General features: G+C 45.1%; 1 protein-coding gene across 4 annotated transcripts in view; it reads left to right on the top strand.

The window, feature by feature from the left end:
* The window catches only part of LOC107118477 (N-acetyllactosaminide alpha-1,3-galactosyltransferase-like), a 75,848-nt gene extending 50,206 nt beyond the window's left edge, over positions 1–25,642 (top strand). For 3 of the 4 annotated variants that reach the window (XM_015420826.1, XM_015420830.1, XM_015420827.1), the window contains 6 exons: positions 8,066–8,158; positions 11,564–11,596; positions 14,265–14,390; positions 15,394–15,453; positions 22,715–22,852; positions 24,449–25,642. In XM_015420826.1, coding sequence (XP_015276312.1) covers positions 8,066–8,158; positions 11,564–11,596; positions 14,265–14,390; positions 15,394–15,453; positions 22,715–22,852; positions 24,449–25,139 — 1,141 coding nt within the window. In that variant the 3' untranslated portion in view covers positions 25,140–25,642. The remainder of the gene's footprint in view (positions 1–8,065; positions 8,159–11,563; positions 11,597–14,264; positions 14,391–15,393; positions 15,454–22,714; positions 22,853–24,448) is intronic. The other variant, XM_015420828.1, reaches the window with a different exon arrangement.
* The last annotated feature ends 2,282 nt before the right edge of the window (positions 25,643–27,924 follow it).

Raw genomic sequence — 27,924 nt, 5'->3', positions numbered from 1 at the left:
GTTGTTGTTCAGTCGCACAGCTGAGTCAGACTCTTCGCGACCCCATGGACCAGATCACGCCAGGCCCTCCTGTCTTCCACTGTCCTCTGAAGTTTGCTCAATTTCATGTTAGTTGCATCAATGACGCTGTCTAACCAACTCATCCTTTGCCGTTCCCGTCTTCTTTGACCTTCTATCTTTCCCATCAGGGTCTTCTCCAGGGAGTGCTCCCTTCTCATTTGGTGGCTCAAAGTATTTGAGCTTCAGCTTCAGTATCTGGCCTTCCAGGGAACAGTCAGGGTGGATTTCTTTTAGGATTGACTGATTTGATCTTCTTGCAGTCCAAGGGACTCTCAAGAGTCTTCTCCAGCACCATAGTTCAAAATAATCTATTCTTCGGCACTCGGCCTTCCTTATAGTCCAACTCTCACAGCCATACATGACTACTGGGAATACTATTGCTTTGACCATGCGGTCTTTTGTTGGCAGGGTGATGTCTCTACTTTTTATCATGTTGTTTAGGTTTGTCATCGCTTTCCTCCCAAGGAGCAGGCATCTTTTAATCTCATGGCTGCAGTCACCGTCTGCAGTGATCTTAGATCCCAGGAACGTGAAGTCTGTCACTACTTCCACGACTTCCACTTCTATTTGCCAAGGAGTAATGGGTCCAGATGCCATGATCTTAGTTTTTTTTGATGTTGAGTTTCAAGCCAACTTTTGTGCTCTCCTCTTTCACCCTGAACAGGAGGTTCTTTAGGTCCTGTTCACTTTCTGCCATTATAGTGGTATCGTCTGCATATCTGAGGTTGTTGTCTGGCTCAGTGCCAGGCTGCATTTGCTGGTGCTCCAAAGAGCACTGGAGTTGCCACCAATGCTCCCTCTAAGCTGTGGAGCCTTGTGAGCAAAAATTCTACTTTGTGAACTACTGGCGTTAAAGTTGTGAGTGAGCAATTTGGCTGCTGCATAAATTAGTTTGCTCTGGAGCCACCCTTTCTGAGCTAAGACAAAAATGAGTGAGCAGGAAGCTAAAAAACTGTGAGCTAGCTCACACTAACTCATCTTAGAGGGAACCCTGGTTGTCACCTATTTTGTCTCTCTCCTCCTGTGCCTTTAGTGTGCAGAGATTCAGCAGGCAAAGGAACCCCAACAGCTGGGCTCAGCAGCTGTGACCAATGGAAAAGTTGGCCATCTCAAATGGATATGGCCATTTCTTTGACTTGAGATTGAACTATTGAAATAAAATAACAATACAACAACAACAAACTATTAGTAACAGCATAATTTGCATATTCCGGGGCTGAATTTTAGCTTCCTGTGTGTGCCCGCAGGCCTAAGGGTCCAGGGAGCTGCAGCCACGCTCAGCTTTCTCCCAGAGGTCACCTGCCACGTACCCCTTCCAGGTGCCTGTGGCTCCTCTGGGGGTGGAATGCAACTCTTCAGGCCAGGGCTGTTGTTGTCTCCCCCTCCCTAAATCTGCCCTTGCCTAGACTGATTTGCACAGGGCTGGACAGAGTGGCGACAACTCAGGTCCCTTTTGGAGATTGCAAATAGTTTTTGAATTTTTTTTTGGGGGGGGGCTAGGTAAATTAAGCAGACATCAGGAATACGAGCCCCCCCCCCCCTGCAGCTTCCAAATCCATGTCATTTTATTTTTTTTTTTATTTAAAATATTTATATGCCACCTTTCCACTAGGGATCCCAAGTCCCCCCGGGGGGCGGGGAAACCCCCACCCCAAAGGCCCCGGGGGGAACTCCACCCTGACGTGCGCGTCACCCGGAAGGGACGCGGGCACGCTGGGGGTGGGGCCATGGCCATACAAGGGAAAACTCTATGGTTTTCCCTTGTATGGCCGTGGCCCCGCCCCCAGCATGCCTGGCGTCCTTCCGTCACTTCCGGGTGATGTGCGTGCATTGTGCGCGCGCACAGGACACCAGCCGGGAGCCCCCCGCTCCCAGCGAAGATAGACTTGGCAACCCTACTTTCCACCCATTCAGGGTCCCCAAAGTGGTGAACATGAAAACATTTGAACAATTAAAAACAGAATACCTGGAGATTATGGGGGTGGATCCAGGAAAGGGCGAGGGGAGGGGAGGGGCCTCAGCATGGTACAATGCCATGGAGTCCACCCTCCAAAGCAGCCATTTTGTCCAGGGGGAGCTGATCTCTGGCAGCTGGAGATCATTTGTGAAAGCGGGAGATCCCCAGGCCCCACCTGGAGGCTGGCAACCCTATCCACTGGCAAAGGACACAGATAGAGGTGACAGATGAGTCTCCCTGGGAGGGAGGGAGTTCCACAGTTTTGTGGCCATGACCAAGAAAGGTCTCTCTTGGGTCGCTACACATCAAGCCTTATGTCAGGGGCAACTGAAGCAGGGCCTCCAAAAATGACCAGAGTGAGTGGGTGGGTTCATATGGGAGAAGGCAGTCCTTAAGGTCATCTGCATGTTCCAAGCATATGCCATGTATGGGCAAGAAGGCAGCCAATGTTTTTGTTGGCTCTGCTTCTGTGCCTTGGACTCCCTAAAATGGAACCAAGGATGTTCCACTTAGCAAGGAAATAGTTAAACAACGGGAAAGTTAGTATGGCACAATGTCAGACTGGAAAACCCAGGTTCAGGGATCGCGGATAACTCTTGCATACATTGGCAGGACAGCTGTTTGCCCCAAGTTCTCTCCCGCCTGTCTGCAATCCAGCTGGATTTGTGCCACTGTGGTCCAGGAAGCACATTCAGCATCTACCTCTGTTATTTTGGCTGGGTCTTGGGGAACCACCAGCAGGCCATGGGCTACACATTAAATGTCATCCAACCAGATGCCAACGGTGGTGTAAGCCAATGGATGGCACTGTAGGCCACCGTGAAGCCAGCAGAACAGAGCATGCTACCTAACCAGGCGTATTCTGAATAAACAGGAAATGGGCCTCTGGCAAGAAAACTTTCCACAAGCAATAGTTTCTTTTTACCCCGACTTTAAGCTAAGGGGCTTGATCTTTTGAAATTGTTTCTACTGTCTTGTTTCTCGCCTGTTTTATTGCAACTATTTAACCCAGTTTTTCTACTTCAGCTGAGTTTTTAACCCTTTGTTAATTGATACATTTTTATGCTGTTTTATGATTTTATCATGTTTACTGCTGTGAGCCACCTGGAGCAGATTCTTCAGAGGTGCAGGATACCTATTTTCTAAATAAACAGATTAATAAGACTGAATGGTATGTTCTGAGGAGGGAGACTTCTTGCTAGCTCAGAGACTGCTCTTGGGTATGAAATTTCTCTTGTAAACCAGGCAAACAGTTCAAAAGGGCGACCGGCCTTGAGGCGCATCTCTCAACCTCACTAGGGCCCAATCTGCATCTAGCATTTGCTCCGCTGTTTTACCAAACCCACACCGGAACAGAAAAAGATGTGGCTCAAAACCACATTCAAATATCCTGGGCCAATGCCATACTGACTGCAGAGTCATCCCCGAATGGCCATAAAATGGCCATAAAATGGCCATAAATCTATGCAGATGGCTACCATAAAACCAAGAGATCAAACAAAGTGAAAGTGGCATGCAGTCTGGACACTGCCATAAAATCCGACAATCAATCAAGGTGAAAGTGGCATGGTACTTTAGCCAGTCACTAGATCTCTCTAGAACCCTGTCCTGATATCGCCAGTTCACAAGTTACACTATGCCCATGTCCTCCATGTGTCCGATTGACAAACGTGGCATGGGAGTTCCATCCCTTCTGCATCCTCAGGTGGAACAAGCCTCAGGTGCAGTGAGCGGCATGTCGGACTAGGAACCTGGAGACCAAATCTCAACCCAGCCATGAAACTCACCGCACCCGAGGCTTGTTCTGCCTGAGGATGCAGAAGGCATGGGACTCTGTCAATCAGACACATGGAGGACATGTGCATAGTGTGACTTGTGAACTGGCGATATCGGGACCGGGTTTTAGTTACACGCTCTCTCGGCCTGACCTATCCTCCCAGGGAGATTGTGAGGACAAAGCGCAGGGGCAGAACTCACATGCACCACCCTAAGCTGCTTGGAGGAGGAACAGCATGACTAGTCCTGGCTTGCCAACTGTCCTTTAGGTACCAGGTGCTTCTGAAGTTAGGTCTCCCTCTTTCCAATGGCCTCAGAACCTGCAGAGGAAATGGGACAGCTCATTTGACCCCACATGACTCAACCTTCTGTCCCACTGTTTGCAGGAGGATTTAGACCTCGTTTTTTTAAAGATCAAGCAATAATTGCTTGCCCTGATCTGGATAGCCCAGGCAAGCATGATCTTGTCAGATCTCAGAAGATAAGCAGGGCTGACTCTGGCAAGTACCCGGATGGGAGACCTCAAAGGAATAGAGGCAGCAAGCCACCTCTCTGAATGTCCTTGCCTCCCAGCCCTACTAGGGGTCGCCAGAAGTCAGCCATGACTTCTAGGCGCGCGCATGCACACACGCACGCACGCACACACAAATACAAAAAAAATCCAACCATTGCTTGAGCACCCCAGTCAAGTGACTGATGCTGGCCTCTCCAATAACAGAGTCAATACACCAAACAGAGATAAATGCTAATGATATTTTAACACAATGGCAACAGAGCCTGCTTGTTGGAAAGTTTCAGTTAACAGTTGGACACAGCTGCCAGGATCAAAAGGCTTGATCACAGGGCAGGATCCCTTTATAAACATGGCAAAGACTGAACCGTGTTTCAGACAAAAATCTGGTTATTGCTCTAGCCTACTTAAATATTTGTTATTTCTATAGTGCTCTCAGTGAGCCTGTTGCCTTACAGGATACAAGACAAAAAGTCCCTGCCCCCAAGGAGCTTTCAGCCTGAGAAAAGGGAGACGACAAAGGGAGGGGAGGGAGGTAAAGAGAAACAGGGGAAGAATCTGCATTTATTCCACCTAGAAATATCCAACATTATTAACAGCATCTGTATAATGCTAGGGGGCTTGAGCAGCCGATACCAAGCGTTCTTAAACAGTCTGCCTTGTTTGGCAAATTGTACTGACTACAATTTCTTCTGATATGCAGCACCTGGGGAAAAGGTAAATTCTTTTTTTAAATGCCGTGGATGGAAGCTGTCACTCACAAGGAAAGAGTTGGTCAGTACACTGACTTTGTCAAACAAGGCAGACTGCTTATGAGTCAGTTTAGAGATAGAAGAAGAAGAAGAGATTGGATGTATACCCTGCTCTTCACTACCTGAAGGAGTCTCAGAGTGGCTTACAATCTCCTTTCTTTCCCTTCCTCACAACAGATAGCCTGTGAGGTAGGTGGGGCTGAGAGAGCTCTTTTGAGGACTGTTCTTGAGAGAACAGCTCTGAGAGAACTGGGACTGACCCAAGGTCATACCAGCCGCTGCATGTGGCGGAGTGGGGAATCAAACCCGGTTCTCCCAGATTAGAGTCCGCACTCATAACCACTGCACCAAACTGGCTAATAGGGGATAGTCCTCTGGAATTCTAGGCTTTTCATAAAGTAATCAGATTATTATCTGTTTAAGGCACATTTGGATTTATAACATTCTTTCTGCAAAGGTGATGGACTAGTTAGGGATAGCCTGTAACTGCAGACTCATGAGTCTTATATTGTCCTGGAATGTTCTGATGCACTTAGGGATCCACAGCTGCAACTCTGTATATCCCCCCATGACAGCCTGAAGCGAAACACTGTTGAAGGCAATTGAGAAGACTGATACTTGGTATCCACTTGGTGTGCCAGTGGCCAGCATACCAGTACGAAGTAGGTTGGAAGACACTGGTAGAAATCTGAAGCTGACCATGTCAGAGCAGTCATTTGCCTACAAGGTAGCAGTGATGTTCAGAAAAAAAGTATATGGAGGCAATTCATTTGCCAGGTCCTTTGTGAAGAAAGTTGCTGTTCTCAGAACCAATCTAGATGACATTTCAAGACAGCAAGTATGCATCAGCCATATTGAATGGAAATGTTTATCACAGTTGAGAGGGGCATTTTGGGTTTGGCCACCTTGACCAATGCCAACCGATTGCTAGGAACTGTGAAGGCAGCCACCACTTGAAAACCAGTTTCTTGTCCATGACAGATAAAGATGTAAAATTTCTGGAAACCAAGGCCATGGGAAAAAAGGGGGGGGGGTTGCCCTTAAAAAAATACCAGACATTTTGCAGAAAATTAGAATATACATTTCAGGTGGTTAACCGAGTTAATCTGTAGCAGCAGAACAAATTCACGTCTAGTAGAACATTAAAGACCAACAAAATTTTCCAAGGTATAAGCTTTCATGACTCAAAGCTCACATTGTCAGATATGAAGAATTTTAGAATATATGCAGTACAATCCCCCCCACACACATGTTTTTCCTGGGCCTTCACACCTCTAATCATGACTACTTAATTCTTGCCAGAAGTGGAGAGAACCTTTGCCTAGGATAATCAGCCCCTCTTTACTAGTGAATAATTTCCCTCATGCATTTGAACAGGAAATGGTTGATCTACTTGGGGGGGGGGGAACTCTCCTTAGATAAAGATGACTTGGCTAATTATTGTTACAGTCCTCCATTTTGGGACAATGGTGATTGTATGGTGGCAGAGCTAATTCAAGCATTACTGTTTTTCCCCTTGAATATTTTACAATCTAAAATGGAGAGGGTCTTTGTTGCACTAGTGGATGGCCCTGTGTCTGTGGACTGGCAAAGGTAGTTCCTCCCTGTTAATCCTATTTGATATGGTCAATGATGCTACCTTACTGGACCATTTTGCAGGCATTTTCACGGGTGGCTCTCCATTGATCTTTCTTGTTCAAATTCGCCCAAACTTTTCATTGGCAATGCCAAGTCATTATGCTTTGGCTTTATTGTGTATGGTACCCACAAGGTACTCTTTGCCGTGCTCTTGAATTTCTATGCAAGTTTTGGATTTGGGCATTTTTAATACACTGATGACACCAAACTGTCCATTTCATTAAATCAGACAACTGGCAGCAGCCATTTCTTCTGAAACAGTGTCTGGATGTGGTGGCAAGGGTAATAAGAGAGAACAATTAGAACTCAGTCCTGACTAAAGGAAGTGGTGCTGACAGGAAATGTCTAGGCTCTGAAAGGTTTGGTTCCAGATTATCTTCTCTGACCAAGTAAAGAACCTTGGGATGCTCTTAGACCCATCCTTGCTCTGAAAGAAGCAGTAAGCTAATTTCCCCCCAGTCTGTGGGTAAATGTGTCACAGTGTTTTGAGGGACAGGGCAAAGGTCAACCTCATCAGGTCAAAAGGACAACAGAAGGCACACAACTGTTGAGAAGCAATGAAAGCCCTGCATGCTCCCCTCATGAAGATTAGATATCCTTCTAGCTGCAGAAATGCATCTTGGGTTTAAGAGCTGTATACGTCTACACCATGCCCACCTTGTCTTTAAAAGCATTTCACTCATTCAAAAAGAGAAAATATTTCATAAGAGTTTTTTTTCAGTACTCCCCCAAATTTTGTGTTTTTCCATTGGAAAAATTGAGAAAAAGGCTTACAAAAAGGGGGGGTATTTTTTCTGCGGGGGGGGGAGTTACAACTCAATCAACAGCATCTGCTTCTCCATTCTAGGCACTGATCTGGCTGTGTTGATCCATATTTCTGTAAGTTCCAGTTTAGACTGATGTAATGTGTTGTACATGGTGCTGCCCTTGAAGGCAACTTGAAAACTTTAGTTAGTCCAAAATGCAGCCACCCAGTTTTTGGTTAGTGATGGGCAATGCACTCCAAGCCTATTTTAAAACAACAACACTGGCTTCCAATTTGCTTCTGCATTCAGCTCAGGGTGCTGGTTCTTACCTTGAAAGCCCTTCAGGACATGAAAGCCACATACCTCATTGTTATTCTTCTATGAGGCTGTAGGGCTCTTCTATTTCAAAGGGTTTATGATTAACTGTGGCATTTAGTTTTCAACGGGACATTCCATATGGCGTTTTAATCTGTTAAAGTCCTTAATCTATATTTGTTTGGTTTTCGTTTACAACCAATTACTTTTATAGCATAATGTTCTAAATGACTACATGCCACCTTGCACTTCAGTAAGACAGGATATACTCTTTGTTTTAAACTTCTTCTCCTTTCTCCCTTCCATTAAGGACGATGAACTCCAAAAAAAGGGCAGTTCTGTTCTGCATCGTCTTTCTTGGTCTCTTCTCAGTGGTAGCAGTTGTTTACTTGGACTTGGACTGGTAAGAAATCAAGACTGATGCATTCAAGATATTTCCTTTTTAATCTTTATTAAAACAAATGAACAACAAAAGGAAAAATGAAATACCAAGATACAGAAAATATATAACAATCCCTTTCCCCTTTACAACCATGGACACAGACATCCTTTATCACCACAGGGCAACTATGGTGTTAATTCAGTCTAGCCTAGGGGTCACCAGCTCCGGGTTGGGAAATACCTGGAGATTTGGGGGGTGGAGTCTGAAGAGGGCAGGGCTTGGGGAGAGGAGGGACTTCAATGGGGTATAGTGCCATAGAGTCCACCTTCCAAAGTGGCCATTTTCTCCAGGTGAACTGTAATCCCAGGAGATCTCCAGCTACCACCTGGAGGTTGGCAGCTGTAGTCTATTCTGTTGCCAGTTCCATCCTCGGTAAAGCCTCTGACCATAGTAGGTCTCATTTGAGTGTCTCTCTGCTTTTCTGGGCTGTGGTTAATTTCACAAGACTATAGATCTTTATTTTCAACTGTATTCCCAGTCTTGTAATTTAGGAGGGGTTTTTTGTTGTTGTTTCCATTGCCGTGCAAAGACCAACCTAGCAACAGTAACCATCTGTAAGGCAACCATTGACAGGTCACTAAGGAGGATATCAGGTATATAATTTAGCAGCAGTGTCTCTGGCTTGTAAGGTATCTATTTCCTCAACCCAGCCGATATAATTTTCACAACTAGTTTCCATTAGCTGGAGGCAGGTGTACATGTCCACCACATATAAAAAAAGTTTGCCTCATTTTATCCACATTTTATTTGCTGGTTTCAGCGTTACAACCAACCTTAAAGGAGCCAAATATTATCTGTGAATCATTTTCAGCAGATTTTCTCTAAAGGAGAGAGAAACTGTAAGGTAGTACTGTGGGTGAAGATAAATTTCCATTTCAAGTCCTCTAAGTCATTGCCTCAGGTTTTTTGCTGCCTTATGCCGAAGTTTTGATCAGACTAGCATCATATTCAATAAAATAGTGTACGTACATTCAAGATTTTTTCTAATGAACAGACTATTGCAGGGGTGTCAAATTCATTTGTTATGAGGGCCGGATCTGACATAAATGAGACCTTGTTGGACCGCGCCATGTGTGTCATAAAGTGTAATGCCAGGTAGCGGAGATATAAACTTTATAAAGGGCACAAGCACAAAGGGTTTTTTAAATTTAAAATAAAAACATGCTTAAAACATTAGCTATGTAAGCTGCAAACCTACTTTTGATTTATTGACATTCACCACAGAAATCTCATGCTCAGAGTTCTGAGTCTAGGACCCAGGTTAAAACATGAAGTGGCTGAGTGATTAAGAGAGTCTGGCGAAGCAAGCTATGATGCAGCAGCAGAACTGGAAGCAGAAGATGGCCACTGTGGGCCTGATGGAAGCGCTCCGGGGGGGGGGGCTTATCCGGCCCCTGGGCCTCATGTTTGACACCCCTGGACTATTGTGTCTTGCAGGGAATCAGCCACACACCTCTTTTTTTTGCTCCATTCTGGCTTTCAAGGCCTGTTCAGGGATCATAACTTTCTTGGGAACAAATGCACGAACAGGTTCTCTCCATCCCAAAAGTGTTAGCAAATAAACTCTTCTTAAAATGGGGTAGAATAGCTGTGAGCCAGCAAGGACACAAAGTTCCAACCTTCCTCCACTCATTGTCGGGATGATTTTGAATTTCTCTTCCCTGCCCTTTCAACTCCCAAATTACTGGTTCGATTTTGCTTTCGACCTGATGAAAGCTGAATCCAGGATTGCATATCATTTCTGATTTGTTGCACCACCCCTAGTGTGCATTTGCAATTTTGTAAATCAGCACTGGACATCATTTATACATATAAAACATATTTGCATGCATAAGGCCATATAAAAGCTTACAACATACATTCACAATACAAACTAACCTACGAACCTAACAGCAAAAAAGCTGGAAAGTAGAACTGGTAGCAAAAACAAAGATAAGTACAAAAATACAAAACAGAGAATTCATCACCACACACCAGTTAGCTTCGGATCAGCTGTTTTCTCAGTCTTGATGCCCCTATCTGCAGCCAGGAAGGGGGGACAATTGACCTTTCTGTTGATCTCAAGATGTGCCACAAGATAATGTGGAGAAGCATTTTGAACTCTCAAGATGGACTACTGAAATTCTTAATGCCACTACCAGGGAATATACAGGCCCTGAACAACACTGTACACAAGCGGGATCACGCATGATACCTAGGTGCAGAAATTCATTCACCTCTCAATCTAAACTAAGGCCAAAATAAATTCCCCCATACTTTCAATTAGCAATGTGATTTTTTACTCCTGTTGCTAAAAATTTAACTCAGGATTCAAGGGTTCACTGGGTACCTCCATTTTTATTTTGGTATGAACCTCAGGTGAAGCTTCATAACACGTTAAATACCAAACACCGTCTTCCAAATTCTGTAATTATTGTTATTTGGTTGAGGCGGCAGGCGTTCAATCCATTCTGGGGGGCCCTGTCCTGTCCACAACGCTGTTTATGACCTTTTTCCAGTGCCCTACTATTTTGAATATTATCTGGACACTGGAGTTTCTTAGGGAAATTATTTCATAAGGCATGGATTTGGTTTGATCTGCTATTGCTAATTATTGTTTTATTGCTTTTATTGTTGTTGATTGTACGTTGTGAGCCACCCTGAGGCAATTTTGGGGGTGGAATATAAATTTAATAAATAAATAGATGTTGAAAATAAATAGGTTAGGATGCAAATATCACTGCATGCTGACTGTCAGTTATGAAAATACTATCAACTGCCAGCACTCAAAAGCTGAAATGCAATGGCATTGCAATAGATACCGCATATTCCAGTACTTAGAACATTTGTTACCTAAATGCCGAAGAAAGAATTTAGTATCTGGGATCAGACAAATTCATTTCAGCTCTAATTAAGATGTGTCTCCCAAGTTGCATGGAGATACAGATGATTTACTCTGGTACAAATAAGTGTGGGTCTGCTGGCTTTCTGCAACTACATGAGATCTTGGGGATATCTGATCAGACCATCAGATGGGTATTCTAGTTGCAAAAAGCAGCTATGGCACTGGGAAATGTGCCTGTCTTTTTTCCTTCCTTGCTATAGGAGGGCAGTTTCTCATTGGAGGGACAGTAGAGAGAGGAGGAAAGAGTTATAACTCCCTTTCCACACACCATGGCCCCAATCCATAATTGAGGCCCCTGCAGCTGATTTTTTTTTTTTTGCAACAAAATTCTCACATCTGGAGATCCAGTCATAGACCCATCCAGGCACTTAAGGCATCCCAATGAGGATGGGGAGGGTGTTCCCGCTTAGTGTTGATGCAAAATGTAAAGTGCAAGCAACTGAACCACAGCTGCGTGTAACATTGTGTTGTTCCTGTTTCAGCAGGGATGGAACAGAGGTGTGGATATACAAAAGGTAAGCGACCAACAGAATTGAGGGGAAAGGCTTTCTTTGTAATATACAGAGGTGGGCTTGGGCTGCCCAGTCCAGGCTGGGATTTATTGGATTTAAACAAGGCCTCTTAGGCAGGGGGTTTCCCGGTCTGTTGCCTAAGATGCTTTAATTGGAGACATTGTGGGGGAAGAAGTTCACCCGAGAGACTATCTGCATACAGGCATGTATTCTATCACTGAGCTGTGGCCCTCCAATGCAGAGGTGGTAATTCAACAACAACACTTGCGGAACAGTCCCTGGATATAGTTGTGCCTACAGCGTGTGGATCTGGTAGAATAAGAACATAAGAAGAGCCTTGCTGGATCAGACTAGGGGTCCATCTAGTCCAGCATCCTGTCTCACATAGTGGCCAACCACTTCCTCTGGAGGGCCAACAGCAGGGCATTGAGGCTGAGACCTTCCCCTGATGTTGCCTGCTGGCACTGGGATTCAGCAGTTGACTGCCTCTGAATTTGGAGGTCCCCCTCAGTCACCATGGCTAGTAGTCACTGATAGACCTATCCTCCATGAATCTGTCTTATCCTCTCTTGAAGGTGTTTATTCCTGTGGCCAACTACAGCACTCTGGAACCAAATTCCATCATTTAATCAATTTGTCATGTCATTTCAATAAATACCAAGGATAACCTAACTGACCAGGCTTAATAAGACTGAATGTTCTAGCAAGCTGGGCCCCAGTGAATCATCGGGGGGGGGGGGGGTTGGCTGTTGCAGCTGCTCTGGCTGTTTCAGAGAGGTTAAAAAAATCCAGCTACTGATACACATGATGAACTGATGATTTTGCACTGTTCTGTGATTTTGCACTGTTCTGTGCTGTATGAACAGGCAGTGCTGAGGGTCATATTCCTGTTGTATGGAAGTGGCACAAGGCCCAATCCAATGGGACAGCTCTGTGTCTCTCTTCTAAATGAAAAGCTGCCTTCATTTGCTGTGATCAGGAACTGACACAACAGAAGAGGGTTTGTTTACAGTGCAGTTCTAGGCAGACTTGAACCCTTCTCAATCCACTGAAGTCAATAGGCTTAGAAAGGGGCCACTGTGTTTAGGACTGCATTTTAATCTGTTTCACCTCCTCCTATTTGTCCTCCGAAAATCCACGTCAGCTATTTTTCCAGCCAAGGGGCAAAGATACAGCATCCTTTCCCCCACAGGATTAAAGGTAGCTCAGGGGCACTCAGTGTAATTTTTTTCCCTTTTAAAGGAACAGTGGCAAGAGGAAAAAGGCTTGAAGAACCTCCACTAATCATGACAGCCTTCCAGGGCTATTTTTCATTTTTTAAAAATGAGGGGGAAAGTGACATGAAAATTCTGTGCCCCAGCTCAGCAAGAAGAAATGCCCAGTGAGGTTGGACCACTTGCACACATATGCCCAGAGAATAAAGTGGCAATAATGACCAAGCCCTGGTTCTCTGCCAAGATATAAATATGCTCAGTTGGAATCTATCATTTGCATCTTTCAGTTTCTATACAGAGCGTGTCAGACACTTTGACTAAACATTCTGTTCTGATGTACAACACACCTTACAACCTGCCTGGAAACTATGCTTATCCATTATCAAAAAATATACATACCATTTTGTTAAAGCACAGGGAAGTTGAAAATGAGATAAGCCAGCATTCCCACACAGCCAATCAATTCAGAAATCTGATATTTACCCATCTACATTGGCCTTTATTATCACACAGCAAGAGAAAGGCTAAAAAGCACTTTAAATAGCACCTGTGAAATTGGCCTGTGTTTGTATCTGCTTCCACCCTAGGATGCTTTTCTGTTACCAAGTCATCCTTTCCCTGTAATTATCTGCAGGTGGTAGAATTGGAACTGTGTGTGTGGAGGGGGTCCAGATAGCATTTAATATAGGACAGTACTTCTCATACCCACAGGCCTGATCCTATTATATGTTTCCTTAGAATTAAGATCAATTCTCCTTGACAGTTCCTTTTTTGTCTTTATTATTTCCTCTTCATAGCTGGAGCATTCCTGAACCATTTGTTAGTTCATCATCTTCATCATATGGTCAACAGACCTTCCACTAACACAGTCATTAAAGCAAATTATAGTACCTGCATATGTCTGGGTAACAGAGTTCTTTCATCATTACAGCTTTGCACTTTGCAGCTGAAGTTACTGCTCATTGGCTTGGTTTTTTTATGATGGTAGGAGTACAATGAGGAATACACACACACGCATATATATTACTGTGGCTTTGCATACAAACTGAAAAGTGATACTTGACTCGCTCAGACAAGAACTGATAATTAACAATTGATTCAGGAATTCTCAGGAATGCCACACAGTGAGAGTGCCTTGGATCAGGAATCTCCATGGTCACACACCTTTAGATTTTCACAATAGCGATAAATGAAGCTGTTCAACCTAAGCCAGGCCATTGATCCAGCTGTTCTACTTCTGCCCAACTGGCAGTCTCAGGGGATCTTTCCCAGTACAACTACCCAAGATCCTTTTAATTAGAAAATGTGCTGAATTCAACCTGGATCCAATTTCTACATGCTTGAACACTGGGGCTATGACCAAACTAGTTTTGTTCTAGCTAAGGTATCATGTTGTTTCCAAGTTCTTTGACTATCTGCTCTTTCTCTCTCTCTCTCTCTCTCTCTCTCATATACAGGAAACTACAGATCGCCGAGTTGAAAAATGAAATAGATCGCTGGCTGACCATACGCATGTCAGGGTCAACAGCAAGTAAATCTCCACACACGACTCCAGGGGAACGTTATGCTTTATTAGATTACAGGTCCGTTGCCATGGTCTACAGGGATATTGTTAGGAATGACAATGGGGTGGATGCATCCCTTCATATAGCATGATGCTGTAAATGGCTAAGCAAATGAAATCCAAGCGCGTGCGTGGGAATTCTCCCGGCGGGAGGTTACATAATGAGCGGGAATGTCTCCGTGCCCCATGAGAGCAGAAATATTCACACCAACAGTGGAACGCAAGCCCTCCCTTTCCCTCAAGGTTAGTCAGATAACCCAGTCTGGCAGCGCCAGTTCGCACTGTCTCAGGAGAGCCTCCCTATCGCTGTTTACAGCTAGCCAGCAAAGCAAGCAAGCAAGCATGTGCCGTAGCGCCACAGTCAGGAAAGGACAGGTGCACATGAAAAATGACAGCTAGCTGACAGCGCGACTGGTTCAACCCCAGGTAAGAAGACCATGTAAACCAGAACCGAAACCCATAGGCCTGAAACTTGTATGTTTGGCTCTGTTGTGGAGCACCTGCTTTGTAAATGGGTTCAGTCCCCAGCATCTGTACTTCCCCAGCCAGAGGACCTGGAGACCCAATGCAGGCAGGGTGGACACTCCAGAGCTAGATACACCAGTGCTCTGATTCAGTATAAGGCAGCCTCAAGGGGGATCACAGAACAGCAGAGCCATCTCTGTTGTTGTTGTAATTAAGAACAAAAGAGAAGCCAATGTTGGATCAGGCCAATGGCCCATCTAGTTCAACACTCTGTCACACAGTGGCCAAAAATACCAGGTGCCATCAGGAGGTCCACCAGTGGGGCCAGGACACTAGAAACCCTCCCACTGTTGCCCCCCCCCAAGCACCAAGAATACAGTGCATCATTTGCCCCAGACTGAGAGTTCCTATCTACTCACAAGGTATTGTCAAGTCACAGCCAACTTCCCCTATAGTGTCTTAATTAAACCCACCACTCCTGGCATAATTTGTGCTCTCCCCTACAATCTTCTTCATTGCATGCAGTGTCCTAGCCAACCTGTCTTGATTTCTTGCAGGAATGAATATGGTAATCAAGAACCAAAGAACGTATCATTGCCTCAGTGGTTTAATCCAAGGTAAGAAATATAAATTCAGAACCAAGATATTGGGGCATAAGGGGAGGTTTACACAGCACCTGAGGGTAATACATGACCTGCCACAGTCTTGGTACCACAACAGGGACCCTTATATTTACTTCAGCAGAGAACACAGCTCTTTAGGGCCATTTCAGGCCGAGGAAACAGCCTGGGTTGAAGGTTTGTTTCCCCTCCGAATCAGGACCCCATTCAACTGATAACTGCACTTTTAAAAATAAACTGGGAATTCAGCTCATAGAACTGTTCTGTCACTGTGAAGCCATGTAACCAACATATTTTCAGGGCTGGCTCAAGGTGTTTCTGCGCCCTAGGCAAGGCTGCCTTGTGGCACAGATGCCAACCTCCCGGTGGGGCCTGGAGACCTGGAGACCCCTGGAGCCAGCCACCCTTTTGCTGCCGCCACCACCGCCTCTTCCCCCCCGCTGCCACCAAAGGAGGGGAGGCACAGCTTGGCACCCCATCCATGGCCCGGCACTCTAGGCGAATGCCTAGTTCGCCTAGAGGGTGAGCCGGCCCTGCATATTTTAGCAACAGAGTTCCCTGTGGCCATTTCAGGACTAAAAATGGTGCAGGTGAGGGGAAAGCTGAAGCCACCCCTCTTGTCATAATCAGAACTGGGCTTGCTCACATCTGGGAGGCACTGAGCTCCCCTGGCATAGCTGTCATTCTCTTAATGCAGAGGAACCATGTTTGGTGTTGTAGTGAATTGTGCAGATTTCCCACTCCCCCGTTTGCAGCTGCTGGATGACTTTGGGCAAGCCATAGTTCTGTCAGAGCTGTTCTTGAAAGGGCAGTTCTCTCAGAGCTCTCTCAGCCCCCACCTACCTCACAGAGTGTCTGTTGTGGGGACGGGAAGGGAAAATGAGTTTGTAAGCTGCTCTGAGACTTCAATTGAAGGGCGGGGTATAAATCCAATCTCATCTTCCTCCTCTTCCTCCTCCTCCTCCTCCTCTTCTTCTTCTTGCATGCCCTCCAACATGTCAGAAATGAAAACAGGGACATGCATGTACCACCCCAGTCCTCATACCAGGGCCACTGCCAAGCCCTTTCCCCCATTTGCTGAGTGCCAAAGGCCCCCCTTTCCCCATTATCAATTATCCACCATCAACACATACCTCAGCAGCTACAGAGTATGAAAGGAGAGGCTGTGTGCAGAGCATAAGCCTTAGTGCTCATGCACATAAGTTTATAGGCAGGTATGCTAGAGATGAGACACATCCATCTCCCATTTAGAAACAGGACTTGCAAAAGACTCCTGGCAAAGCATGAACCCTGAAGAACAAGAAACACAGCAATTCTTACAAGCAAAAACTGTTAGCCAAGCTTCCCTTGCAAGCAAAAACAAGGAGAAAAACTGGGCAGTGATTAAGCAGGGAGCAGGTCCCAAAAAACAGGAGCAGTGAAGCTGTATGACCATGGCAGCATGTCAACACCATCAATGCAATGCTTGGGACCAGACAACATTTCCAAGAAGGTTTCAAAGAGCACATTACAGGAAAGAAATGAACAGTTATCCATGCTCTGGTTGCATCTAAGCTTGCTTACTGTAAAGAACGCATCTGGCACATCAGTTCAGCTTGACAAGAGGTGTATCAATGCTACTAAGGACTCTATCAGCTCAGTTTTCACCACCCTGCCCCAAACATACATTTCCAAACAATGAGCTCCCTAGCTTCAGTGTGCAGTAAGTAATAGCTTGGGGAAGTTCCTTTTGGGCTCCAGCCATCACTTCATTAGGGCAAAATAATGTCCCCAACAATCTCACGCACCAACCAGCACCAGCTACCCTTCACAAGCAAGGCAAGAGTTCATAGAACTGAACAGCAACACAGGACCACAAGTTCCCCAGGAGACGGCAACTGACTGCAATGGCAAGCTATCAGATCCTTCCTCGAACCACATTGCATGAGACATACTTTCCCCAGAAACGCTGCAGGGGGATTTTAGGGGCGCCATGGCACTCACCAACACCTTTTCTGGTGCCCGCCAAGCGTTTTTAGGAAGCGGGCGGGGCCAGGCTTTTGCAAATTTAATTGGCTGTGCAGATTTTTCAAAAACATTGTACTGGCAGCAGCTGCCACCACAGCACAAGGATCTGCACTGTTACTGGAGTTAAACTGTGGCAGTCATTTTGTGGCTGGCTCTGCCTCCTGCAGCAGCCATTTTGTTGCTGCGCCCACCATGCCATGTCAGAATTCCAAATGTGTCTGCAGGCTCAAAAAGACTGCTAGTCTACTCTGTCCGGGAGTAGCTCCCGGGGCCTCAGGAAGAGTTCATATCACCTACTACCCAGTCTTATTACCTGGAGACACTGATAATTGGGAACTGCTGCATGTAAAGCAGATGCTCTAGTAGTGACCCACAGCTTCTGCCATAAGCTGCTCCCTGAGGAACCATGGGAGTATTTTGTTCCATAAGAAGATGCCAGTGAGTAACTTAGATTTCTTAGCAGCCTTGTGAAGCTACTACAATCCCCAGGATTCCTTTGTGGGGGAGGAGTCAGCACTGCGCCTGATTGTGAATGAATTAAAATTCTTTTAGTAGAAATCTGCCCTTATTTCAGATATTTTTATCTCACACTCTTAGCATCGTTATTGCATCATTACAGCATCAAGCCATAAATCCATAGAGAGCTTAATGAAACCACGGTAAAAAACCCCAGCTGCATTCCAACTTAAAACATCAATAAATGCTGCTGTCTAAAAATAATGAATGCAAGATAGGAAGAAGAAAGAAAAAACTACACAGAACAAAGAAATCAGCAAAAACATTCAGGAAAATAAAAATGCATTCACTTGGTACTTTAAGCTCAACAAAATTGGCACCAGGCAAATCTCCCCAGGGAACCAGAGGTCATTTTGGGGGGGATCGCGGGGGATTGCAGTTCCCCCGGGTGAGGTATGGGGGCGGGGCACATGACGAAGCCCCGCCCCCTGCTTCCGGCCGCCCCGCTTCCGGCCCTCATTCAGCCAGGAGGAGGCAGAAGAAGAGGGAAGGTAAGTTGCTTCCTCCCTGCCTCTCCCCACCCCTGCCTGCCTGGGGCCAGGGAGGGCCTTCGCAGGGCTTCCTTGCACTCCCACCGGCCTTGCAGGTCTAACACCGGGCCCCTCATGGGGCTCGGCAGTGGAGCTGCAAGGCCGGCGCCAGCGGCCGGGACCGTTGGGGGCGGGGTGTGTGGCCTTATGACACACTTCCGGTGATGTCAGGGGGTGTGGCATATGCTAATGAGTTATGCTAATGAGTCCCCTTAGCTCTTTTTCTACGAAACGACCCCTGCAGGGAACAATTCTATACCCAAGGTGCCTCAACTAAGAAGGCCCGGTCTCTGTTTCTCCACCTCCAAAGGTGAAGGAGGGAACACACAGAGCAAAATTTTATCCTAACAGAGAGACATGCTCATTTGAGAGAAAGTGGTCCTTTATATACCTTGGTCCCTCCCAGACCATTTAGGGTCTTATAGATAATGAGCAGCACTTTGAACCTTGATCAAAAGCATACTGGCAGCTAGCAAAGATATTTCAAAAACTGATGATATGTTGTGTACTAACTTGTGTGTTATGTGCCATCAAATCACTTCCCAATTATAGTGACCCAATGAATTAATGACCTCCAAATGGCAACAGCCATACTCAAACCTTGCAGACTGAAGGCTGTGGCTTCCTTTATTGACTCTCATGTTAGGTCTTACTCTTACTCTTACCCGACTCACATACACTGGCAATAAACATTGCTGCTGCAGTCTGTACCAGACTTTATAGGCACCTCATTGCAATAATATGATCAAATCATAGGCTGCTGTGGCCAGATTACATATGAAGCATTTGCTCTAATACTAAACTGTGGCTACTCCGTTAAGTGGAGGGGGAATAGAAATAATAGCCAGTCTGAGACTGCAAAATACTTTTCCTTACAAAAGAAGAGGCATTGCAGGAAGGTTAGTTCTTGCTTTTGCAAGAACTAACTTTAATACCTGCAATAATTAAATGAGTCAGGATGAGATGCAGACTGCTGCACAACTAAAGGTGCACTCTGGGACGCATATCATAGAATAACACTCTATCAGTGTTATAGTATCCTAGGACTGTGTATTCCAAAATGAACTCTCCTGGTCTTGCAGAACTGAAAGCATGCAGAGAGGCTGCGCTCAGAAAGGGTTGGGTGGGAGCCCAGCTTTAAAGCATTTTTGTTCAGGGATCGTCACGGGTGTTTCTGCTTTGCCTGGAAAAACAAACTGCCTGAAAACAGGCTGCTAAATTAAGTACAGACAAGAGTCACTGGGAAATGGCTTTCTCTGAAAAAAATTAAAAACGAGATGCTTTCAGAACATCTGGTCACTGGTTAGTGTTCTGTAAGGCAGAGCTGTTCATCTTCACATTTCCCACTGTCCTCTGGCAAATGTTTTACATGATATTGGACATCTGTGCCAGAGGCTTCAGTTCTGCATAGAACTTTTATATTTGCCTATGGAAAACACATGAATCTGCCTTCTACTAAGTCAGACCACTGGCCATTCAAGGTCAGCATTTTCTACTCTGACTGGCAGTTGCTCTCCAGGGTCTCAGGAGGGGGGGGGGAGTATTTTACATCAGCTACTACCTGATCCTTTGGAACTGAGCAAGCTGGAGGCTGAACCTGAAACCTCCTGCATGCCAAGCAGATGGAACATGCAAAATGCTTTCTGGATCAAACTCTTGCTTTCTCAGGCTCTCCTGACCCAACCAGGATCCAAAAACTTCCCCAAAGAGTTGTAAATTGCTACTAGATGTTTCTTTCTCAGCAACCCAAATATCTTATTATCATCTTCCTGCATAAAGAACAAAAGAAGTCCCAGTATCCACAGGGTAACACCCTGGCAAGTAACCAGAGCACTAAGAATGTGAAAGGCATGGATTTTTTTTTTAGACAAGAGAAAAAAAGGCTATTTAATGTAAAAGTCATAAAGTGATATAGCATTTTTTTAAAAGACAGAAAGCAAAATGGCAAAAAGCAACAAAACAGGACAAAAATACAGATCCTAGTACCACATTTAATTTCAGCTTTCAGCTGAAGAAGCAACAGGAAGGTCCGCCATGTTGACTGGATGCACTAAAATTTCTAAAAGCAACTCCAAGTACTCCCATTTTAACAACTAAGCTTAAGAAGTGCCCTTGCAAAACTTTGGGCTCTTCAGCTTGTGGTGGGGATGACAGCATTTTTACCCAGTAAGGAAACCAACAAAACAGTCCAGGTCAGGACATGTGGTAAGTGCAAACAAAGGACTTGACATCTGATGTCTGTAACTGAGGGGTTAAGCAGCTAAAAACAGTTCAGTTGGTATTTTAACACAGACAGGCTACCTCAGACACATCTTCCGGCAGGAAAAGGAGAGACTTCCTCCAGACCTTTCCAACAATAATCAAACATCATTAGTAAACATGGTGGCTTGTGCCAGTGAAAGCAGCAAAACCAGGCCGCCCACAGAGGATGTAGATACGTGCGGGGGGGGGGGGGACAAAAAGCCACAAAAATGGCCCAGTGTTCCAGCAGGCATGGAACACAGACAGTGATCAGGTCTACTAGAAGAAAAAAAGAAGTCAGGAGAAGAAATTGTCCTATTCATACCCTTCACAGGGTATCCAAGGGAGGGAAATTGGGGATGAGGATTTCCAAATTGCCTTTCAATTCCAAACATTTATTTTAAGAGGGCATCTGTCTAGCACAATTTTATCGCACCCTGCCTTCTAGTTGCTCAGGGCAGCCTGTGTAATTGTCCATTTCTCTAAGGGCTACAGCTTAGATCCTGACGGGAAATCCCACATTCACCTTCTAATAAACAGGCGGATATACTAAGGGTGAAGGGAGGCCTTGGCACGGATCCACAATGTCGTTTAGAAAAACCTGATATTTAAAATGCTGCAAAAAGAGGGTGAGAGGTTCCTTCCATTATAGTCCCTAATTAGGAGCCCAAATGGACCCCCTCCCTTGCTTGGGAAACAGGGGTGCTGCTTCAGTGGGGCACCAAGCTGGCCTCTTTACCCTGAAAACCCCTCATTCCTGGTGGGAAATTGAGCTGCGGTAGGACACTGGGCAGCCAGCCCACAGGGCACTAAATAAGGCCTGAAACAGACCGATCTTGACCAGAGTCATGAAGAACCAACTCAAAATGAAGTCAAAGGTTATCCCAGAGCCTGAGGATTCATAAAGGCCCACCTCTCAAGCCAGGGGATTTCAAGGAGCCTCACAATAGAGCATTGTACTTCCTGGGCCTCTGAAGGACCGCAAATTGTGCTCATTTCTTTAGTGGGGATCCCTTTGGAGACTGTTATGCCTGTGCTACTGACTAGGAATATGAAAATGTTTGCCAGCGTATAGAGAACAACTTATGTAGGGAATGCTGTGTCAAAACTGGGGGGGACGGGGATGGGGACGGACCACTCTGTGAAGAATCCAAGATTTTTGAAAATGTTGACGTGAGTTTGAAGTTACGGTTAGGAAGCCTTGAGGAAGTTTGTGCCGCTTCAGTGTTTGCTTAAAAAGATCTGAGCAGTTACTGTATTTGGAACTTGGCAGTGCCAACTCCATACATACCTCCCTCTGGTACTTTGGTGATTTCCCCCTAACTCCAGGGATGAGCAGATTGAGGGCCCAGAAACTTCCTGTGCAAATTATTCTAGCCATAGTAGGGGCTGGCTCCTAATAGCCTTAATCTGCTTGAGTACTGAGGCTGAGAGAAGACTGGCTGGACTGTGGAATCCTCCCCCCTCCCAGCCCACACCAGATGCTGGGTTTTGGGGAAAAGGTTTGCCAGTAGGGTTGCCAGGTCTTCCCAGCCTTCCAGCGGGGGGCTCCTGGGTCCATGCCTGGATCTTCGGCATGCACACAAAGCCCGCACACTGCCATGGCGTCACCAGGAAATGACGTCATCACACCGGGCACGCCACACATCAACACTCTACCATTTTGGCCAAAAACTCTATGGTAACCAGGAGCTGTTCAGGTGGCGCCTGGGGATCTTCCAGAGTTACAACTGACCTTCAGACTGCAGAGATTAATACCCTTAGAGAAAATGGCTGCTCTGAGGGGTGGACTCTATGGTATTATACCTCATTGAGGTATACCTCTTCCCCTCCCCAGACCACATCCTCCCCAGGTTCTATGCTGGGGGAAAGTTGTACTTGCCGAATTTTAGCCTGTGCTACAGCTGCTAAGGATGACATTAGGTGAGTCAATGGGTCTTAGTAATCTCCCTCTTATTTGTCAGGGCTCGCATGGATGTGGACACACTGACACCTTGGTCAGCCCCCATTATCTGGGATGGAACCGTCGAGAGATCAATTTTAGAGGACCATTACAAGAGGAAGAATGTCACAGTTGGCTTGACAGTTTTTGCCATTGGGAAGTGAGTGCCGCTTAATCACTAAGTGCAGTATTGTTGTTATTTATAATAAATATTAAACTTTTCTAGAGCTTTTAAAAATACATTAAAGACAGTTTCATATTTTTATGACTGATGTTTCCAAACCATGTGCATTGAGAGATCTGCTCATGTATCATGTAAGTTAGTCATACAGGTTAATGTACTAATGTGTCCCAATACGATCCCACACAGAAGACTCTGTTGTGTGGTCTCTATGAGACTTCTAGTTCTGGCCTCACCTACATCCAGTCAGCCTCTTCTGAGAGGAACAGAAGTCATTCTGCTGCATCTCTGCACTGGACCAGTGTCCCTCCTGGGGCAGAGATGGCAGCAGAGGCTCTGATGTTCTATGCCTGATTTACTGCTCCAGGCTTACCCCTTTCAAATCATTAGGAATGTCTGGAACAATGATTCATAAAGGCAAGAGGTAGGATCTTTCAGTGATTGGAAGTTCTTTCTCAGTCTAAAAGAAAAGGGGGGTGCTTAAAAGTGAACATGTGGGGGGAGTTGTGCTTGTTCTGTTTATTTTGACAAATATGAACACATAATACGAACACATAAAATACAATCTAATATCATCTTCTGTTGCAGTACACCATCTCAACAGACAATCTGAGTTTCATCCTTATAAACTTTATTGCATTAGCTGATGGCCTTAACAAACAGCACCAAGAACAGCATCAAGAGAAAATACAATACAGTAATCAAAAATCAAGTTAACCTTTTAAAACTGAACAACAAATCAAACAGTAAACATAACACATAATCTTATCCATCGGCCACACTAACAGTAGATGGTTTTGAGGAAAGCTTTTATCACCCTTGCGATAAACATTGCCGTTTGTGATGTTACCCACTTACTTTTATCAGCAAGTAGTACAATTAGTCTATTGTCCGTTCTCCCTGGGTATTATGATAAAATATTCCCAAGATATTGTTCATGTTCTAGTGCGAATCTTGGGCAGCAGAAACCACATGGCCTAAATCCTCGATAGATTTTTGATCACAGGGTCAGACACGTTTGTTATATGGAATCCTGTTATAGCGGCCTTTTAGCAGTGCCAGTGGTAAGATATCCAATCATGCTTTAGTGAATTCTTTCATATTCTCGAAATTTGATAGATCAGTAAAGTAAGATGGAAGACTTAAAGGAGAAGGTACATATTGTTTATAAAGGGGAGTTATTCTCAGGGTATCTGAGTTTAGAACTCGCTTTGTTGCTGCAAAGTTCCAAAATTCTGTGGTCAATTATGCAAGGTGGATGCACCTAAAATTGTGTAAGAGAGGGAAGCAATGTTCAGCTACAGATGTGTGCCCACAACCCAAATTTCAATGGCAAGGAAGCAGTATGGTCAGGTTAGAAGTGAGTATGTGCATTCAATGCATCTATTTTAGACTGAAGTTTTCTTGGAGGGGGGAGGTGAACCTGAGATATATTTCAGTGAGCAGAATATGGAGATCTACTTTCTTGCCAAAACAACCAAGTGGCATCTTAACTGGTCAAACAAAACAGTCACCCACTCAACTGGGACTTAATTTTGGGAAAGGTTTGTGACTTTTCTTCTGATCTACCCCCAGGTACCTAGACAAATATTTGAAGAACTTCTTAACCTCAGCAAACATCTACTTCATGCCTGGCCACAATGTTATCTTCTATATCATGGTGGACAACATCTCAGGAGTGCCATCGATTGAGCTGGATCCCCTTCGGAGACTGAAGGTCATCCCGGTAGAAAAGGAGAGCCGGTGGCAAGACATCAGCATGATGCGCATGAAAACCATTGGAGACCTCATTGAGAGCCGGATCCGCCATGAAGTGGATTTTCTTTTTTGCATGGATGTTGACCAAGTCTTTGAGAGCTACTACGGGGTAGAGACGCTGGATGAGTCAGTGGCCCAACTCCAAGCTTGGTTTTATAAAGCAAGCAGGAGAGTTTTTACCTATGAGAGGAACCCTGAGTCAGCTGCATACATCCCTTATGAGGAGGGGGACTTCTATTATCACGCAGCGGTGTTTGGTGGCACCCCTCAACGCATTTACAACCTCACCAGGGAATGCTATGAAGGCATCAGAAAAGACAAAGAACATAACTTGGAAGCCATTTGGCATGACGAAAGCCACTTAAACAAGTACTACCTCCGGAACAGGCCCAGTAAGGTGTTATCTCCAGAATACTGCTGGGATTATAACATTGGCTTGTCCTATGAAGTCAAGAATATAAAGTTATCCTGGCTGCCCAAAGCATATGAAGAAGTCAGAAATAAGTAACGTGTCAACATTCCTAAAAGCAAAAGGTTTTTGGCTGGTCACTCTGAGTGCAGAGTATGTTCCTCTGGCAGTCTGAAGAAAAGAGCAAAGGAACATCTGCCAAAGTATTTTAATTCAGTAAACTGGGAAGTTCCCCATCTTCCTCCCAAAAATTATAGGGTTTTTTCCTTAAAAGCTGGCAGGCAAGTTATGAGTCAAATAACTTATTGAGAGAATCTACTGGCGCTTCAGATTTGGTCTCAAGTTTTGTGAGATATTTTTTGTAGCTTTGGGAATATTAGGGCCTGCTCACCGTTGTGCGGTGATATCAAAATGATCAGTGTTGGGACATGTCGGTAAAATTTTCTGCTCATGACAAAGACAGCAGAAGAGACAGATGGCAAAACTGAAAGCAAGGGGTGAGGTATGGGAAGTTCAAATAAGGCCAAGGAGGTCTTAAGGGAGCCAGAGTGAACATTGTGATTTTTTTTCTGGGACATCAAAGTCAAGCCGACTTCTGGCGACCCCTGGCAGGGCTTGAAGGCAAGGGACATTCAGAGGTGGCTTGCCATCACCTGCCTCTGCATTCACGACCCATATATTCCTTGGAGGTCTCCCATCCAAATACTAGCCAGGGCCGGCTCTGCATAGCTTCTGAGATCTGATGAGATCGGGCTAGCTTGGGCTATCCAGGTCAGGGCAACATTGTGAAATTTCTTGGTTGATGATACAGGAACTTTCAGTGCACTCAAACTATCTGGATTTTCACTGGAAATCACATCACAGGGATGTGATGCCGAAGAATCCACCCTCCAAAGCTGCCATTTTCACCAGGGAAACTTCCTATGGTCTGGAGATCAGCTGTAAGTCTGAGAGAACTTGAGGCCCCACCGGAGGCTGGCAATCCTACACAGGCCCATTCTGCATCTAACATTCACTCTGTTGTTTTACCAAACCCACGCTGGAACAGAACTTCTGAACTACCGACCTTCTGGTCTGCAGTTCAGCATCTTAACCACTTGAGCCACCGCAGCCCTTTTGCTACATTGCAGTATAGTTAAACTCCGAAAATGGGCTGCATCTCAGAGACTCCCAAATCATATAAAAGTTCCACTAGTAAGAATTCACAAATATCACTCTATTGAAAACAATACAACACTGTAGTAAAATACAACATCAGTACCAATGAACTCACAAAAACTACAAGAGTCCAGTTGCCAACTGACCAAATAGGAAGCTCACAAACCAACCAACCCAAAGGTCATCTCTTTGTGGGCACAGAAAGAAGGAAAACAGACTCTGGGGACTTTCAAAGGACAGACAGCTTCGACAGTGATGTTCTGTTTGAGATTCAGGGAGGAAATGGCTTTTTGATGCTTTAGCACAGACCTGGAAGCAGGAGAGAAGGAACAAGAGCAGTTCCAAACCCACTAAGTCTTTCACCATCTGCTTGCAAGTAAAGGTTTGGGTGTTTCCTGGATATTCCAACTGCAGGCATTGCCTTGGGGTCATATGTGCAACTGGCCACTGAATGCCAGTTTCAACATCCTGTCCTGTTTTGCAACTTTCTAGTCCCGAAGGGCATTTATGACACAGCTTTGTGAGTGCATGGTGGAATCTCAGAAGCCAGAGGGGCACTGAGCAAGACCTCCAAGCAGAAACTAAAATCGCCTGGGGGTGGGGGTGGGGAAGAAGCAGAGCTTTTTTTTCCCTGGGGGAGCACGCCAGAACAGAGTTCCGGAACCTCTGACAAAATTCTTTTAAAAATTTAAGTTCATGAGTTTTCAGTATACAGATTGAAAAATTTATTTCCCTCGAGAGAGTTCCAGCACCTCTCTCTCTCTCTCTCTCTCTCTCTCTCTCTCTCCAGCCCTGTGGGGAAGCACATGCAAATATGTACAGACCAGAGCGGTCAAGCCACCTCTTGCTTCAGCATTGGGTACCTTGTGAAACTGCCTTGTAATGATTCAGTACTGTCCTCTCTAGGCTTTCAGCCTTCTAGCCAAGTTGCTTTAACTGGAAATGTCAGGACTTGGACTTAGGATCTTCTACATACAAAAGGCATGCTTTGTTACTGAAGTATGGCCCTCTCTCTATGGGACTCTTTTGTGTTTGACACTGAATAGAGAGATTAAACATAGGAGGACAGCTAAACAGAACTTCCATGTTCAGAGGAAGTCTGAATGCCTGCTGTTCCGGACAGCTAACAGCACTTGACCATTTCCATCCTGCCTTGTCCATGTTCTCCTAAAAGCCTCCAGGCAGTTTCTGCTGGGAGCTAAATTCTGGACTAGGTGAGTTTTAGAGGATACAGCAAAAACTGTTTTTGTATTCTCAAAACACCCAGGGGCTTTGGGCTTATGGTTTGCACATGGAATAACAGATGTATTCTAGTTGAGAAAAAGAGATTACGTTTCTAGACACTCTAAATGACTGTGCTATGGAGCAGATGATCGCGGAACCTACCAGGGGAGAGACGATCCTTGATTTGGTCCTAAGTAACACTCAAGACCTGGTGAGAGATGTAAAAGTGATTGCACCACTTGGGAACAGTGATCATAATGTTGTTGAGTTCAACATTTGTATAAATAGGGAATTGGCCAAAACGACTGACACAACCACTTTTAACTTTAAAAGGGGTAACTTCTCTGATATGAGGGGACATGTGGGGAGGAAACTGAAAGGAAAAGTAGAAAGGATCAAAACCATTGGAGAAGCTTGGAAACTATTTAAAACTACGATCCTAGAAGCTCAAAAAAATATATTCCGCAGGTTAGGAAAGGCGCAAAGAGGGATAGGAAAAAGC

Source organism: Gekko japonicus, unplaced genomic scaffold (assembly GCF_001447785.1).
Source record: "Gekko japonicus isolate JY-2015 unplaced genomic scaffold, Gekko_japonicus_V1.1 scaffold2095, whole genome shotgun sequence".
In the NCBI taxonomy this organism is placed as follows: Eukaryota; Metazoa; Chordata; class Lepidosauria; order Squamata; family Gekkonidae; genus Gekko; species Gekko japonicus.
This window is presented reverse-complemented; position numbering and strand designations above follow the sequence as displayed.